At 37.3% G+C, this 17777-nt stretch overlaps 1 protein-coding gene across 1 annotated transcript in view; it reads right to left on the bottom strand.

Moving 5' to 3' along the window:
- Positions 1-17777, bottom strand: part of LOC140156289 (DDB1- and CUL4-associated factor 17-like) — a 49474-nt gene that overhangs the window by 10085 nt on the left and 21612 nt on the right. The window contains exons 2-8 of the mRNA XM_072179270.1: positions 10826-10948; positions 9792-9853; positions 9273-9314; positions 8817-8913; positions 2144-2280; positions 1708-1786; positions 764-853 (exon numbers count right to left, since the gene is read on the bottom strand). Coding sequence (XP_072035371.1) covers positions 764-853; positions 1708-1786; positions 2144-2280; positions 8817-8913; positions 9273-9314; positions 9792-9853; positions 10826-10948 — 630 coding nt within the window. The remainder of the gene's footprint in view (positions 1-763; positions 854-1707; positions 1787-2143; positions 2281-8816; positions 8914-9272; positions 9315-9791; positions 9854-10825; positions 10949-17777) is intronic.

Below are 17777 nucleotides of genomic sequence, written 5' to 3'. Positions count from 1 at the left end.
CTAATTACAGTCAACTGCACACTTGACTGAATTTGTTCCTTACAAATCTGACTTCCGAAATAAATATCAAACTTGAAAAACACTAGCATTCATCCACAGAAATATGGAGTGCATACATATATATTTATTTCACCATTATTCACGGTGGAAAAGAGAGAAATGCAAATCTAGACAAAAGGATCCTTTTGAAAGTCTAGTAGAATAAGACCCATTGGGCTATTCCAGATGTATTCCGCACCCCCCTATGGAAGACATTAAAAAAAATACAATTCCAGCTGGAATTGAGATGTGTCTAGAATTCCAGCAGTTCCAGATTCCAGCTGGAGGGTATGGAAGACATTGAGATTAGGTGAAATTCCGGCTGCTAAAATAAACGAAAAAACAAGAGTGGGGATTGTGAAAGGCCATGATGTGCCAATGGAAGACATTCACATTTCTTAATATTCCGGCTGGAAAATGGTCAAAAATGCTCCAATTCCAGCAGAATCTTCACTTATGATCACCATCTCGATTAACCTATGAAAGACATTTACTTGAATTCTGGCTGGAAACAAAAATGTCTAATTCAGCTGGAACCCTATGGAAGACATTTACATTTACGTGAATTCCGGCTGGCCATATTAGACATATTACCACAATTCCGGCAGTGTCTTCCATGGGTTTTTCCTGACATGTGAATTCCGGCTGTCAATTTAGCCCCGAATTCCGGAAGTGTCTTCCATAGGGGGGGTGCGAAATAAATCTGGGATAGCCAATTACATACCTCTTTTTGAACTTCCATCACCGCCACAAGTTGTAGAGGTAATACAGAAAATACTGCAAGCACCATAAGAAGAGGTTGTATAATTCCAGCCTGAAAGAACACAAATGCAATGGGTACAAAATACTGTGAACTGAACTTTTGCTTATTTGTCTCAATCAACTTAAGGTGGTACTACATTGTACACCCCTTGATAAATGTGTGACTATTTTTGCATTTTTTTCAAAAAATAATAACATTAACACACTGGTAACAAAAGTTACGTATATTATAGGGGCAAGGAATCCAGTTACTACACTGGAATTTCAGTGACTCAAGACAAGCGGTACACTATTTATGACAAGAAAACATGTACCACTAGAATATACCTCATTTCTTAACATATATAATGAACCACTTGTTTTGAATCACTGAAATTTCAGTGAAGTAATTGGATTCCTTGCCCTATAATATACATGAGCTTTGTTACCAGTTTATACTTATTTTTTGAGAAAAATGCAAAACTAGCCACAACATTTATCAGGGGGTGTAGTACCACCTTAAATCTTCTCAAATAAGGCATGCACAGACAGGATAATTATAAGACATTAACATAATTATTAGTGTACACAATTTTAATGTTATTTAGGTTCATTTTTGGTGACAAATCAATGCCATGCCATGCCCATGAACTAAAATGCTGCTATTTCCTTGTGACAGTGAAAAAGAGTGACCACACAAGTTTCCAAATGAAATATAAAGCAAATACAAGAACAAATATAAAACATTAGAAAAATAGCACTTTTTCATAGCCATGTATGGAAAACTATATTGTTCCTGACATTAGATAACTTTCTGTATGGGAAATACACTTACAATTAAAGCTCAATTTTGAAATTGAAGCATTTTAGCCTGCATGGATCAAATTGTGTCACTATAAGGTTATCACAAATAAAATGTTAACTTACCATTCTTGCCATAGCAGAAAGTTTTGCATGAATTGACCTGATTACAATAGTACCACCTTCCCCTTGCCAGCCAAGATGTCTGCAAAAAATTAAATTGTCAAAAATTCAGTCACATGTGTCCTGTTTGTTGAAGCTGATTTTGTATTTCGCTGGATGTTATCTTCAGGTAAATAAATGCAGATATTTATATAGCGCTTCATGCTGTCAACAGCCTCAAAGCACTTTACATTTATTTTGCTGTTATTAGAATATGTCGGAACCACATTTGCTTCACTTCAAGACATGTTTCATCAGTTGCAGCATTGATTCATACATGTTAGATAATCCACCAATCATATAGGTATATGTTTAGTTGTTAAGAATTATTGTTCTACCACTGGCCAAATAACGTATACAAGATACAGCTTGCATTTGTCACAGTAACTTTAATTCTCACCTGAACTTGTATCTCTGAGACAGAAATAGCTCCTGAAGTACTGCACCTGTATTGAGATCATATCTAACAAGCCAGTTGTCTCTAGTCAATGCTAACAGGTGTCCCTTGAATCCCTTGTGCTTCATAGGTAGATGGTCCTGTCAACAAGGGCAAATCAACAGTAAGTAACTAGGACTCTCAGGAAGTAATCCCAGATTACTTTATTTATTGTCTAACCCTGTACCCATGTTTTTTTGGTTTTATTGCTATCGGAAGGGAAATAAGTTAATGAAAAAGGAGAGAAGATGAACAAAGAAGTCACTTGGTACCCCCAGGATTCGAACCTCAGACCCCTTGCATGCCACACAGAAGATCACCAGCCTCTAGCCATGGGTGTTACGCCTGGCAAATACTCCTCCAAATAAGCTTTATAATAATATATTACATGTCCCTATTGCATGATTGAAAGGAAGTAAAAAAATGCATTGGGAAATTCTTTATTTTCTATTATTTTTTAAGATGTCCAATATACTATATCTCAGAACTTGCTCTGCCGACATTATGGCCCCTTTGCATCACATTCCATGAGTACACTAATGTGATATTTAGTCTGAACCATGCAACTACATTGTAGTCGTGTGGTAAACTCTTTATGCTCATTCACCTGAGTAAAACAGGCTTGAAGCATGTGAAACAGGTTTTAGCATAATAAAGAGCAAGCCCGAAATCGCAGTTTAAAAGCTACAGAGCGTAAACGGTCTCATTTGCATAACAAGGAACAACTTTAATATAAATTTAGTCATGGTGGTGGATGGTAACATATGTGACCAGCTCCAACAAAGCCCGGAACAAGTCGCCAGACATGTTTTTGAGTAATACTAATAAGCCCAATTGGCATTGGAAGTTTGCAATGCATTGTAGGACAGTTTTTGCAGTTTTGGGACACTTTGTCCTTTGACCTTTCAGAAAATTCAGAAATATTGGGTTTTTGTACGTACAAAATATAACCTAAAATGTTTTACAATATTTAAAACAAATATAAAAAATATTAGTATTTTATAAATTAATTATTTGGTATTTTTAATGATCAAAATTGTGACAATAATAAGAAAATTAATAATAGTTACGTAAATTTTCCCGATATGTCAGAGGTCAAAGTGTCCCAAAACTGCTCTCAAAAACGGAAATTAGAATGGTGATTGAGCTTATTATAGGCCTTTAAAGATAACATTCCCATAAAAAACATCTAATTCTGTGAATTTCACGGTATTTGACTGTGGCACTAAGTGGACTTTCAAATCCTTGAAAAGTATATAATTATATTTTGTACGTACAAAATATAATCTAAAATGTTTTACAATATTTAAAACAAATATAAAAAATATTAATTAGTATTTTATAAATTAATTATTTGGTATTTTTAATGATCAAAATTGTGACAATAATAAGAAAATTAATAATAGTTACGTAAATTTTCCCGATATGTCAGAGGTCAAAGTGTCCCAAAACTGCTCTCAAAAAACGGAAGTTACTGGTGATTGAGCTTATTATAGGCCTTTAAAGATAACATTCCCATAAAAAAACATCTAATTCTGTGAATTTCACGGTATTTGACTGTGGCACTAAGTGGACTTTCAAATCCTTGGAAAGTACTTATTAAAAAGAGGTTTAATATTTCATCAATAAATAACAGTTGAACTATGATAATCTGTATTCAATCCTGTATAAGGCATGCAACTAAGGTAAGCTGACAATATTATTTATAAGGTTTCCTGCAGTAGAACGGATGCGCCGCATCTATTGTTTTTTATACCGCAGGCCGCCGACACAATTAGTTGTTATCAGCTAATCTGTTTTATCACCGAAAAGTGTGAGACTGATCAATAAACACCATCGCATCAACTCAATACGAAGCCTACCGCGGTAAGCTTCCAGCACCGATCTATTTACATAGGCCTATCTAAAGTCACTGATTTGAAACTCTTATCTTAAATCATGTTAAAATTAACATATAACTGGTAGGGGAAATGGCCTGACGGGGTTGAAGCTTTTGGATTATAGCTTTTTAAAAGCCGATTGGGAGCCATTCTGGGATACTGATTTCTTTATTAAAAAATGACCCTGAAAATAGGACTCATTTTAAAATCGCTGGTAAATTGGTAAAAATGGTTTAACCATTGACCCTGGGTATAACCTAGAAAGGTTTTCGATTTCAACATACCAATAAATGAGCCTACTAGTATTCATAATTATAACATTCCTCATGGTAATGTTACATGGGTTATAGAACTGTTTTTATACCGCAAAAACTTCAGATAACTGTCCTGAAAACATCAGTCGCTCGTCGCATGCAATACACGGCATGACGGCAATCCCCTTTTCCGCATTAAAAAATCTGCACACTCGCCTCGTGTTTTCATACACCCCATTACACGTGCGAAAGGGCAATCTTTCCCAGTTTCGCGGTATTTGTAGAAAGGATCGAGGGTGCAATCATTCCCTGCATATTTTTTTCTACGATATCAGAATCAGAAGTTATGCTGAAAAGTATAATCCATATTTATAATAAATCTTCCCAAGAGAGAAAAAATCTGATTTTTATATAATTTTATATGAGCTTAAACTCTTTAAAATGTACTTATTAAAAATCTTAATTAGTATATTTGAAAAACGCTTCGCACAGAGTCGGGGTTTCCCCTTTACATGATAAATGAAAACATTGGGCGATATAAAACATGCTTCAAAGTCTTACTTTTTAATCGAGTCGTATCAATTTCATGTATATGATCAACCAAGCTTCATTAATAAAAATAATGATAGTCCTGAAAACGTTTGTGACAATGTAGGCCTACAGTATTTCCTTGTTTCCGGTATTTTTTCGACAAATTCAAATTATCCATTTCGTAGGTTGTCATGATCTGATCGCCGATACACCTCCTGATTGAATCGCCGCCCCAATTAAATTGTTTGAGCATTCAATGGTATAATGAGCTAATCTGTTAATTCTGTTTACCACTGAAGTGTGTGAATTGTTCTCGATTGACCGGGAACGGGACCGTGTTTACAACTCTATCCTAATTGCGAGATTAAATCAATTACATGGGATTTGGCAGTTCACACATTGCATTCGGCAGCCGTGTTTACAACTCTATCCTAATTGCCAGATTAAATCAATTACATGGGATTTGCCAGTTCACACATCGGATTTGGCAGCCACAAGTCAATAATATTATAATAATCTGCATTGCATTTGCCACTTCGATTTTCGTTTTGCCGGCCAGTTCAAATCAAAAACATTTAGCCTACAATCTGCAGTATTTTGGCCAATTCGATTTTCTTTCAATGACATTATTATATTTGGCCGCAATCGACCGCCCTAATTTTGAAAACCTTAATTTATAAAAATCAAGAAACATTTGTCATATTTTTCATCTTTTTGCATTCTAATTGACCACAAATACGTTATTATACAACAAAATTTACCGTTTAAAAAAAAATTAGAAAGACTGTATAGGCCTACTTTCAATATTATTTCTCGTGACAAAATTGCTGCTCAGTGTGTTTGATAACTCGACTTTCGTCAGTTCTCACCTTTATAGCTGTAAGCCCGGGGGGCACTCGACTTTGGAAGTGACGGGAATCTGCGGACAGCAGTTCGAAACTATAGGGGTCTTTCGCTGAGTGCCTAGACACCAAAAAAGGTCCCCAAAAACGAATCTTTCCGTGAGACTGAGTTAATTCTGACCAAAAAAGGGGGTCATTTAGTGAGACTGGGAACAATTTTTGGTCAAGATATAAAAGTTGATACAAAACTTTCCAAAAAAATGTGGGGTCATCCAGTGAGAGATTATCAGAAATTTTCCCAAATTTTTTGAAAAAAGGGGGTCTTTTGGTGAAAGGAAAACAAAAAAGGGGGTCATTGGGTGAGAAGGAGTTCAGTAAAACAAGAAAGGGGGTCATTGGGTTAGAGGTAGTTGAAAAATGCGCAAAAAAACCCCGCACATCCCCGTCACCCCGTTTGGTGAGTGTCAGTGGCGTACCGTGGCTGCTCCTACCCGGGGGGGGGGGGGGGTTTTTGCCACCCTTGCAGCAAAAGCCCGAAATAGGTTCACCCAATTTTTTCCAGCCAGGACGACTCTCGAAAATCTAAAAAGTGTTGGAGGGGGGGTAGGGGCTAGGCTAATTTTTTTTCAACAAATTTTTGGTTTTGTAAAGTATTTGAGGTGTTACACGCCCGCAATATCGGCACCGCCTACGCCTATAGCTGTTAGTGCATTAAAATGGTAACGTTATAGTGTTCCAACAATTTTCCGTCATTTTTCATTAATAATTATTCTACCCGCCTCCTTCAAATTTTAAATTTGTTATTATATACTAAAAATGCTGAAATAATACTAATAATAATTATCAGGAATGGTTTCTGGTGATTTTGGCCGTTTAATACACCTCTTCATCTTCTGTCGCCCCTTCTATTTTGCCACCGCTTGCCTTTAGCCTGGGGGGCCTCGCCCCCAAATTCGGGAGATGCATGCACGTGCCGATATCTGTAAATAATGATTAATTATCAGATCTTTATCATTTATAAGGCCCATAAAAATTGAAATTATTATTGAGAAAGTAAATAGATGCAAAATAAATTGGAATTGGAGAGGAAAAGCAAGCATTTTTGGCAGGCCGGTGGGATTGATTTTTGGCAGGCAGTTTGGAAATCCCCACTCGGGCTCATAATTATTATTGTTCAGCCCATAGATAAGGGGCTATCATTTTCTTCGGGGGGGTTGTCCCAACTTTTCCAAAAGTTGGCGTCAATAAAATTGCGTCCCCCCTATTTCGACAAAATGACCCCCGCCCACCAGCACCGATAGGCCGACACCTTACCCCAATAACCATGTTAACAGGTTAAAATTGTATTGAAACCAGTCTTTTTGTGACTCCTCCATTAATTTTGGTAATCTTTCCAAAAAATGATGCCCCCCCCCCCCATATATATTTGTGACAACACCTCCCCCCCCCCCCCCCACCTTCCGAACAAAATGACAACCCCATTATTGGCCAGGAACATTGACGGAAACTATAATTATGAAACAACATGGCTGCCTATGACCCCGTAATTATTTATTTATAAGCCTGACACCCAACCCCCGGGACCCCAAACCCGGCACTCCAATAAGCTGTTCAATTGAATCGAGTAGGCCTACCCCGGGAACGCGTAACATGTAGACAACAGCCCATTCATAAAATTATAATAAGGTGAACTTGTTTCCAGCTAGCGCTGTGATTGGTTGTACGTACATGTACGTATACCAGACATTGACCACAAACACCGTCGTCCCGTGTTACCATGGTTACAACTAGATGTCTTGGTATACTAGTCTCGGGGTAAAGGGTATGTTGGCAACATTCCAGAAATAATATATATCAACTGTTGCCATGGTAGGCTACTAAATTATTGGCCAAGATGGCAAGGAAGTAAATAGCCCTCTACATTTTCTCGCGTTCTCGGAGTCATGTACGTTTTCAAATTTTCAACATGTTTTTTCCGATGATCATGTAAAGTTGTTTTATGAAGCACCTGGAAGTGAAACTTCTCCAAAATATTAATCGGACCAAGGGCCAAGTCTGGGCAGGCAGATATCTCGGACCAGGCTAGTGCAAAAGTCTTGCTGCGGTGTACCGCGACTGGTGCCACTACTAGTAGTGACCATTGATTTTATCGGAAAACTCAAGAGGTGCTAATTGCTACCTACTTGTGGTTGAAGATCGCTTACCCCCCCTGTATAAGAGGAATGACGGTGATCCTATATAGGCCTATGAGGAAATAACATCCTGTTTGTTTCTTTTTTGGTGTGAAACTTTGAAGAAGTGTAGATTGTATCTGTATATGCCTTACCCGTAAAAAAGATCGATGTGCAGCGGTATTAGTATTTATACAGTCGGTAAATCAAAGTATCAAACCCAATTTTCGGACATATCTTATAAACTCCCAAATATGCCAAAACAGAGCTCAAACACAAATTTAATGCATCGCACACAGTACCATGCTAACACAATACTAGTGCCGACCGTAAAGCAAAAATCACTAGCTACCGATACCATCAACAATAGCTGGTTAATACTGTAACAGTAAACAGTTATATTCGTCCATTATCACACATTCACACACACTACCTAGAATCTGTTTATAGTTATATTGACCCATGATTTAAACCAGAGTAAACAATGAACATTGTTTATTCAATGTGGTGCGGAAGTCCGTCGTACTGCGGTGTACCGCGACTGGTGCCACTACTATTAGTGACCATTGATTTTATCGGAAAACTCAAGAGGTGCTAATTGCTACTTACAGAAGTGTGAAAAAATGGGATGAGGTACGCCCCATTTGCGAGATCCCGCTAAAAACTGCAGTGCGACTGGGTAGGCTTTATAAATAATATTGTCAGCTTACCTAACTGACCTATTACTAAGAATAGCAACTTAGCAAAAATATCAAAGTATCGTTCACAAAATTACCCATATCTTGAAAAGTATTGATACTATTCAGATAATTTTGGCATCAATTTCAAGCTTATTGTGATTGTCTAGTGCTTACTTTTTTGTATTCAAATCATGAAATGTCAAAAATATGACTTGTTCCTGGTTTTGTCAGAACGGGTCACCTATTATACCTCTGTATCATATTTCTCAAAGTTCTCACCAAAGGAAACTGGCATACCAACGCATCTTCAATCTTGTGTTTGCTGGGACATTGGGGTAACCTGTACAACAGCTCTGGTTGACCTTGTCGTCCATGCCTGATGTTAAAGGAAAATAAGGAATAATCAGTTTACAGGAGTTGGAAAAAGAAACATGCAGCTGCTTATATAACTACAATCCTGGTAAAAAATGTTGCCACACCAAAGCATAATTAATTAGCCAACATCCTTCCCCACTCCCCTATTGCAATGTTGATTTGGAAAACATTTGTTGGCTAGGGAAGATTATTCTAGTCTCTCAACAAGTGATACACATTCCAATGATGATACAAGAGGAAACTGAATATGTTACAGTTAGAGATCAATGTTTGCCTTTGGAACCCAAATTTGGAGTAATTCAGTAATCATGGCAAACCAGTTTCCCATGTCTTATGACATAATTCAAAATGTTGGCTTACCCGATATAAACAGATCTGTAATTGTCAAAGTAAATTCTGTTCCTGTAAAATGGATGAAACAAACAGATGCAATCACATCAAAAAATACAATTTCTGACACACCAAAAGAAAAGTTTTTACTACTTCCCTACATACTTAATATTAATGGACATCTATCCACAGACCTTTAATATATAAGGGTCACACACGTTCAGGAGTTATGTTCAATGTTCAGCATGAATAATTTTCAGGGAGTAACTGGTAAATCAACTCAGTTGTCACTGCTAGAATTTTCTGAAAAACCATCACAGCAGGCAGTTAGCACTGCAGGAACAAAGGCAAAATGTGCAATCACTGCACTGCATACTCTTTGAAATCATAGCATTCACTCTGGATATGCCTGGGCCGAAATTTACATACTGCAACAAATTAACAATAAATTTCTATTTCTCTCAAGAAATATAACAATAAACTTATTCAACTTTTATAACATTCCCTCCAATGTATTATCAAATGATCAATTAAATGATTATTGCTTACCCTTCATAGGCAATTGGGGATCTAGAAACTTTCTCCCACACTTTTTTGAATGAAGAATGCTCCTGAAATGATGCAATTATAAACAAAAATAATATTGATAATAAATATTTATAAGTAAAAATCACAAAAATGGAAATGATAAATTTCAATATATATAACTCTAATCAGGGTTAGCACAAATTTTACTTATTCAACACAAAATGGTCTTTATGTTCAGGATGTCTTCTTTAATACATTGTTTTTATTTACTAATTCGATACTGTAAACCGGGGCTACTTTGCCACATTATTTGGATGTTGTGGTGCGCCCTCTTTTTATGTTTGCATGAATTGTTACATATAGGTGGTTTTAGGAAAGCTATATGCCAGTGCATTTTGCATATGTAGTATGAAAACCATTGGGGCACTCTGTGCCCCATTTTTTTAAAAAAACATTGGGTGGCAAAGTAGCCCCGTGGGTCGGGGCTACTTTACCAGACCTATTTTGAAGCAAGTTCAACCTTTGATTACTTAAGGCTTCTTTGCCACCCTTTGGGTTTCTAAAATATAACAGGAATGACAAAACACCTATCTGAACAATCTAGAATTAATAGTCAATACATTGGGTGGCAAAGTAGCCCCATTGGACTGATGTGATCTGACCTGAAATAATAAGAACTATTAGTATGGATAACTCTGGAACACCCTTTGAACCATTTAACTTATAGATTTCATTCTGGTTTGAAGGGTATTCCAGAATTAATCTTGTTATGGCTACGTAGTCCTGCTGGTGCTTTTTCCTTTCTAACCAGAAATAATTATCTGAGTCTGCAATTGACTTTAAACAAGCTAAATTTGGGCAGAAACCCACCTTTTAATAATTTTTTAACAAAAAATTACATCTATCTGTGTGCGCACTAGTCCCGACGAAAACAGTCATGACTAGCCAACGCCCTAATGCCTACATTCGTTTAACCCGCCTTACTCTTACGTAACAATCACCAATGTTATGCAAATAGGGTTCCTGGCTCATAACAGAAAATTCATATCACTTACCTGACATACAATGGTCTTGACTATGTTCAGATTTCTTCTTATGTTCCATTTGTTTTCTCTTTCCTTTGCTCTTAGCTGACACACTATGTTCCTTCCTTGCCTCGACATGATAATTATCAGGGTCTGCAAAAATAAATATGTAAGCCTAAATAATTGAATACCGGTACATGAATACAAAACCCACCCAGGTCCATACTTTGGCCAAATTGAGTTAAACATGGGAAATTGTTGCTTATAGTTATACATAGGCCTATCATATGTATAAAAGAAAAACTAAAAATCCACCCTCTACATGTACAATGTACATGCCTCTATTGAGCATGTGAAATCCAACATGTATGAAAGAACAACCCACCCTATCAAAAAAAAAAGTAACCAGGAAATGTTTTCCTGGGCTCCTAAACAATAGATTCCTGCTGGGAGCCTACCAGGTACCTGCCCACATCCTGCCAAAATATCCAAGAAAGGTGAAACAATTTTCACCCAAAAGCAAGAAAAATAGGGAAAATGCAGGACAAAGCAGGACAAACCAGGAAGCCCAATTACAGCCCAGTCAGAGCACTTGTCAATTTCCTGGTTTCTCAATTTACAGTTATATTCAGGTATTATAATAGTTATGTTCTATTCAACACAAAATGTACACAACCAAACAATGGAGTTGTGGTCTAGTGCTATTTTGGGCCAATGTAATCAATATTGATTTAGTGCAAAAGTTTATTGGAGATAGAATGGTGTGGAAAATAATATTGTCCATGCTTGTTTACAAAGGCATAGCACCCAATGAGTCAAACAATCCATTTTATAGCAGGCCTGTAAACAGTATAAATTCAAGCAAGTTGTTTACAACTTAGGTCAAAATCGATGCATGCATGTAAATGCTAGAGCAAATGTAATGGTCGGCAGAAGAAGAAAGAAGATCCTGTAAGAAAAAAGACACACGTCAACGGCTGTGTAAAAAAATCGGGCAAAACCAATTGCCCTATTTCTTAAAGTTTGCTCTGAAGTGCCATATCAGTTTGGATGCGCCAATGTGGATCATGTGTTAATGAATTTTTATTTATTCTGGATAAATAATGGAGTATTAATTACATTCAAGCATGGGAGTTTAGGCAAGAAGTATAAGAAGCTGTGTAATTAATATTATGACAAACATGCCACTATTTAAGCCTAATTCTCTAACAACTAATTGAAATCCAGGGGGGGCCGGCCAAGATTGGCTGAATTTTGACGTTGTCATTGGTTTTACACGTAAACACAAAAATGTCTCAATTTATTCCAAAACTGTACGTATGTTATTAAGCACTATTTTATCAGTCTAAATCCGTTGAGGTTCGCCAGTGAACCTCATTGTAAGTACTGTTATTTGAATGTTTTGTATGAATAACGCACGGTATGTTTATGATATATACCTAAAATTTTCCCCCATTGTGTATCACGGTTCGCTTGGTCTAATGGTAACGGGTCTCGCCTGCGGTGCATAGGGTCCCGAGATCGAGTCCCGCTCACTCCCGGCTATAATTTTTTTTTTTCTTCACATTTATTTTGAATCCAAAAATATTTATTTTTATGTGAAAATTTATACATTCACTGAGAAATATATTTTGTGCATTTTTTTTCTGTAACGGGGCCAATAGAGCTAAAAACACAACTCAGCACGGCCACGGGGCGTCCAATGTCCAGGCAGTGTTGCCGTCATATTGTCTGTTTTGTTTACGATATTGGCTGTTGCCACAGTGAATAATGTAGTCCACCATCGTCTGTTGAAATCATGCAATTACCGACTGAGGACGTTACAGCTTTGCATAAAAAAATGTAGGCCGATTTTTCTTTTTTTCTTCCAAAATGATATACGCAATCATTATGAAAGTTCCCAATACATTTGGACGCGAAAAGAAAAACATTGGGAATTTGCAAAGAAACAACATCATAAACTTGCACCTCTATCACTCGAAACATATCGCACTATTTGGATTAGGACAGCGAGTGCGGCCCCAGAGTTAAGTCTCCTACGCGGCCAGTTTGGTTACGCTCCCTCCACATAAAATCATAATCTAAAAAATTATGATTTGATGTCGGACCAACAGAAAATCATCCTGTTTTACTACAAATAGGGCGAATTTGACAGTTTGCTCATAGATTTAAGTTAGAACAAGTGTATTAACAAATATGCCAAAAAATCGGGTTTGAAAAAAATAAAGGTAAATTCTGAAAAAAGATCGTACATATCGGGAAATTGTAAGTCGGCCCCATAAAACCACCAGTATTACTTAAATAATGTAGCCCTACAGGGAGTGTGCAGGGAATGTAGAAAACAACAGAGATAAAAACGGGAAGCTACAGGAGATGCGGGAAATAAGCGAGAAGAAAACGAGGAAATAGCAAGAGAAAATGCCGAAACCGGGAAAAAACCGGGAAACTCGTTGTGCATGAGTGATTCCCGGAAGTGACTGAACAGCATCTGTGCTGACTGTGCCCTATACAGTAAACAGTAGTAGTGTGTGTAAGGTTACGTCCCTGCCGAATCACGCACCATTGTATTATAACTTCGAAATGTCGTGACTCCTGGTCATGATCATATCTTGTGATTCCATCTTCCTCTTTTTATGAAATTTTTCTAGCAGATATATCTACGAAAAAAGTTAAGTCCCAACATTTCTGTTGATTCCGATTTTGCGTGTGCGAGTTTATAATTATATGCATCATGATTATGCAGCGAGTCCCGTATCCCTGGTATTTATGTAAATCGAATTTGCCAACGAATATATCTGGAAAAATTTTATTGTGCATAAATCTGCGGCAAAAATCAAAAGCCCGGGAGGAAAAGAATGAGGCTGTGAATCATGTATAACAAAGTCTACTGGGCAAATCCCCGAATTTTTGGAAGTTCCTGATTGCTCCGTCCCCCACGGTTTTCACACTATAGATTGGTAAATGTGCATCGTCTCTCGAAGTAGAACATGCATATAATCCGGGCATAGTACATACCTAGAATTTTTTCACAATTTGAATTTTACCCTTTCTAGACACAACCCCCCGCCAAAAAATCTTAGTCATATAGATCCCTGTAACTATTAAAAAATCCGGGCACAAAATAAATAATCCAACGTGACACAGTCTTCACACAGAAACAAATTAAGTTTAACTCACTATAATTTATAAGATGGAGTAATCCGACCAGCATTTCGTTAAGTTCCTGCAAAACATGTTTACCTACAACAGTTGTGGCATGAAGATTTCTCCTCAAAATAAGTAGTATATAAAACGTATTTCTTATAATCATACTGGGGCCTGATTTCCTTCCATGATCAATTTATGATTTCAATTGTTGGCACATTTTATTTCCAATTCCAGCAAACAAGTTAGCATCGCTATCCGGGCCCTATCCGGGATCGCCATCAACTCGATCAATCAATCCTCTTAGACCTCTCCCCGGGACATCTCAATCGAATCGTGCATGATGATATATCATTAATTAACCATGATCATATGATCATCGCATCGTGCCTGGATGTTATGTATGGTTATTGTTACCATAGTTACATGCATGGTATGGGTGCGGTCGTGCGGAAGAGATCTTGTCATCCTTACGTGTTGTCCACCAAGTTCCAACCATAGACCCAGCAAGCGCAAACATCTTCCAAGTTCCCGGAAAAATAAATATTCTTGAATCTGATGGTCCGATGAATAGTATTTATTGTAAAAACTTTCAACGAAGCTTCAACATGTTCAACTCCTTTGACTCTCCTCTCTCCACCTGGAGTAGAAAACGTAAACATAGTGAAGCTCTGTCCATGTTCAATAACAATTAAGGAGCAATCGACCGACCGACCGACGGTGAGAAAGTAGTCTCAACACCCACTTGACCCCGACTTGACCGGATGATGCCAAGATGTATCGATCCGTGCTGCTTTGTGTACAATCAGGAAAGTTGAATTGGTATGGTACAATGCATGCATCATTGCATGTAGAAAAGAAAATTAAAGTGAAACTCATTACAGACAGATGGAGGGAGGAAGGATGATGACGATGGTGATGATATTAAATGATATTAACATCATAACGATTACTTCAATCGGAGAAGATGAGAACGTTAATAAATTATTTTATTTACATAGTATTAGGCAAAAAAAAAAAAAAGGTTCGTCTCAAAGCTTGCGCGCGCGTTTGTAAAATCCCACGATTTTTGACAAAAAACAAATGCAGAAATTTTTTATTTCAAAAAATTTTTAAAATTTTTTTAGTTTTTCCAGAAAAATCAGACTTTTTTCTCAAAATACCATGACAAAAGTCGGGAATAAAACAAAAAAATCGCATTTCGCATTTGTTTTAAATTTCTCGTGAGCTTTGAGACAAACTTTTTTTTTTGCCTTTTTTCGTTTTAAAATTTGGTATTTTCTAAGTATGTCGCTATTTTTCTTTAAATTATCTATTTTTTCTTTCTTTTTATTCTCGGTGCGAATATAATAACATGTCTTCCAACTTAAAAGTAGGTCACCATGATGGTCGTGCGGCTATGGCTACCAGCTGATCGACCCAGGGCCGCACCGGTCGCAATTTGGATAGGGGTGTGTATCACGATCATCCAATCACAGGTCCAGTTTCTCAAGAGATCGTAAACAAACTAAAAATAGATTGTTGGCAATAAGCCAAACACCTGTGCATTTGCTGATGTTTGGAAAGGGTTGTACAGATGAAAAGTAATAATTAAGTGTCAATTCTAACTTTGAACCATTATGTTACTTATTTAGACCTATATATCTGCTGGATTTCTCAAATAAAAAATTATTTTTTGTCTCGCCTAAACTTTGTTCAGGATGGGACTTAGTAATCACTATTGTCTGTGGGCGGGGTGTTGGTGTGTGTGGGGGTGTGTGTGTGTGGGGGGGTGGATATATGTGTGTATCTGGGGAACCGTAAGACCTACGGAGACGCTGCTTGGTGGGAGGAATGATATCCAAGTTTGCTCCGTAACCGTATGTTTTCTGTAAAAAATATGCAAATTAACATAGCTAATTTGCATAATTTATGCGAAAATCAGCGTAAATTGATACTGGTAGCGGAGTTTGTGGACAGACTATCTCAAGATCCGTTGGGCGCATAGTAACGAATTCTGGTGGCAGGTATGATACACACCTGCTGATCACCTGATTAGTTTTTCGGCGAAAATTGTGCAAATTTAGTTGTTAATTTGCATAATTTATGCGGAATGCTTTTACAAATATGGTAGGAAATCTGAAGAAATCCGCCTTGTGGAGCTGTATCTGGGGATATGATGATGCTATGATGATGAAACTTGTTAGAGGGTAGCATGACCAGAGGATCTGATTTGATTTTCTGTGCAAAATATGGTAATTAAATACCTAATTTGCATAATTTATGCATAACATGCAAAAACCCATTTTCTCAGAGACTAGGGGTCGCACATTTTTCAAACTTGGTGGGTGGGTGGGTGCATCTTGACCCTATACAGAACAAGTTCGCATTGGTTAGTGGGTCAACATCACCCAATGTTTTTAGGGGTCATCTGAGGTCAAATTACTAAAAACTGTCGTATGGGCACGAAACTTAGTGGACAGTTAACATTTAGAGTCAAATTTTCGGAAGGTCATTTCAGGGGTCATCCGAGGTCACCGAGGGGTCATCTGAGGTCAAAATACTAAAAACTGTCGTATGGGCACGAAATTTGGTGGGTACAGTCAACATTTAGAGTCAAATTGTAGGAAGGTAAATTCGGGGTCATCCCAGGTCATTTTGGGGGCCAAATATGAGGTTAATTCGGTCAGAAACCATATACAGGCATCAACATGGGGGGGGGGGGGGTAATTGTATTGTAGTTCTGAGAAAATCAACATTTTTTTAAAATTAAGGATGTTGCACTTTAATGTCTGCCCAATGATGAAAAAATAGGGGTTTTTTATGTCTTTGTAGGCAAAAAATATTAGGAAAAAGTCAGTTTTAAACAAGTCCCACTTTCAAAAACCGCCCAGTCCACTTTTTCCAAATCACCCCCCGTTTCATTTGATTAAGAACATTTCTATCACTGTTTTACCAAGAAAAAAAGGACCACATTTCCACAGTCATACTCAAATTTACGGAAATACCAATTAAAGCCATATTATAACATTTGCTGTTGAGGACGCCCTCACTGATTTTTAAAATTCATTTTTTACACGATTATATTGTACTTTATTAAACCAATATACCCTGCAAAAATCAAGACTCTAGGTGCTGTAGTTTTGTCAAAATCCGAGATTTTGAATAAAGCGCCGGAACCGGCGTCTTATTATTACGATGGAATTATTAGTCGAACGCATGCACGATGTTCATAACACACACTACGTACACGGCGTGTAGGACGGTGATCTACACAACAAAGGGTCGTACCATAACATGACCGAAGGAGTGGTACGTATTGGCGACATACGCGCTGGTAGTAAATTCCCATTTTCTTTGCTTTGCCGTAGTTGTTCGGCTCAAAAATAAAAGGGGATATATCTGACAGTAAAAACTAACATTTTATGTCAAAGAATTGCTAATCTATTTTGTATGATAATGTTATAATATTGCTTTAAGGGGCCACAAATTAGGACCCGAACATGCTACAGATGTCAACTTTCCTGGTGGAACAAAGGTTAAAATGTGTATTTTGATCTCTTCCGTGATCTGCAAATAACTCAATTTCAACAAAATCTAAATAATAGCCGCCCCTTCCTTACCCAATGCATGATCTGTCGTGTTTCATTTATAATTCTAAATAAACAAGTATGTAATAAAACTTCGAGTCCATAGCTCGAACTATCATCCCATGCAGGGATTTCCCGTGTTTTGAAAGGAGCACCGGTATGCGATGGACTCCGTGGTGCTTTTACCCGGGTTTTTTACCTGGTAGTGAGTGTGTGTGTGTGTGTGTGTGGGGGTAGTCTTCGTCATGTAATTAAAAGTGTATAATTCC

Source organism: Amphiura filiformis, chromosome 7, assembly GCF_039555335.1.
Source record: "Amphiura filiformis chromosome 7, Afil_fr2py, whole genome shotgun sequence".
Classification (NCBI taxonomy): Eukaryota; Metazoa; Echinodermata; class Ophiuroidea; order Amphilepidida; family Amphiuridae; genus Amphiura; species Amphiura filiformis.
Note: the sequence above shows the minus strand (reverse complement) of the source record. Positions and strands in the feature narration are given on the sequence as shown.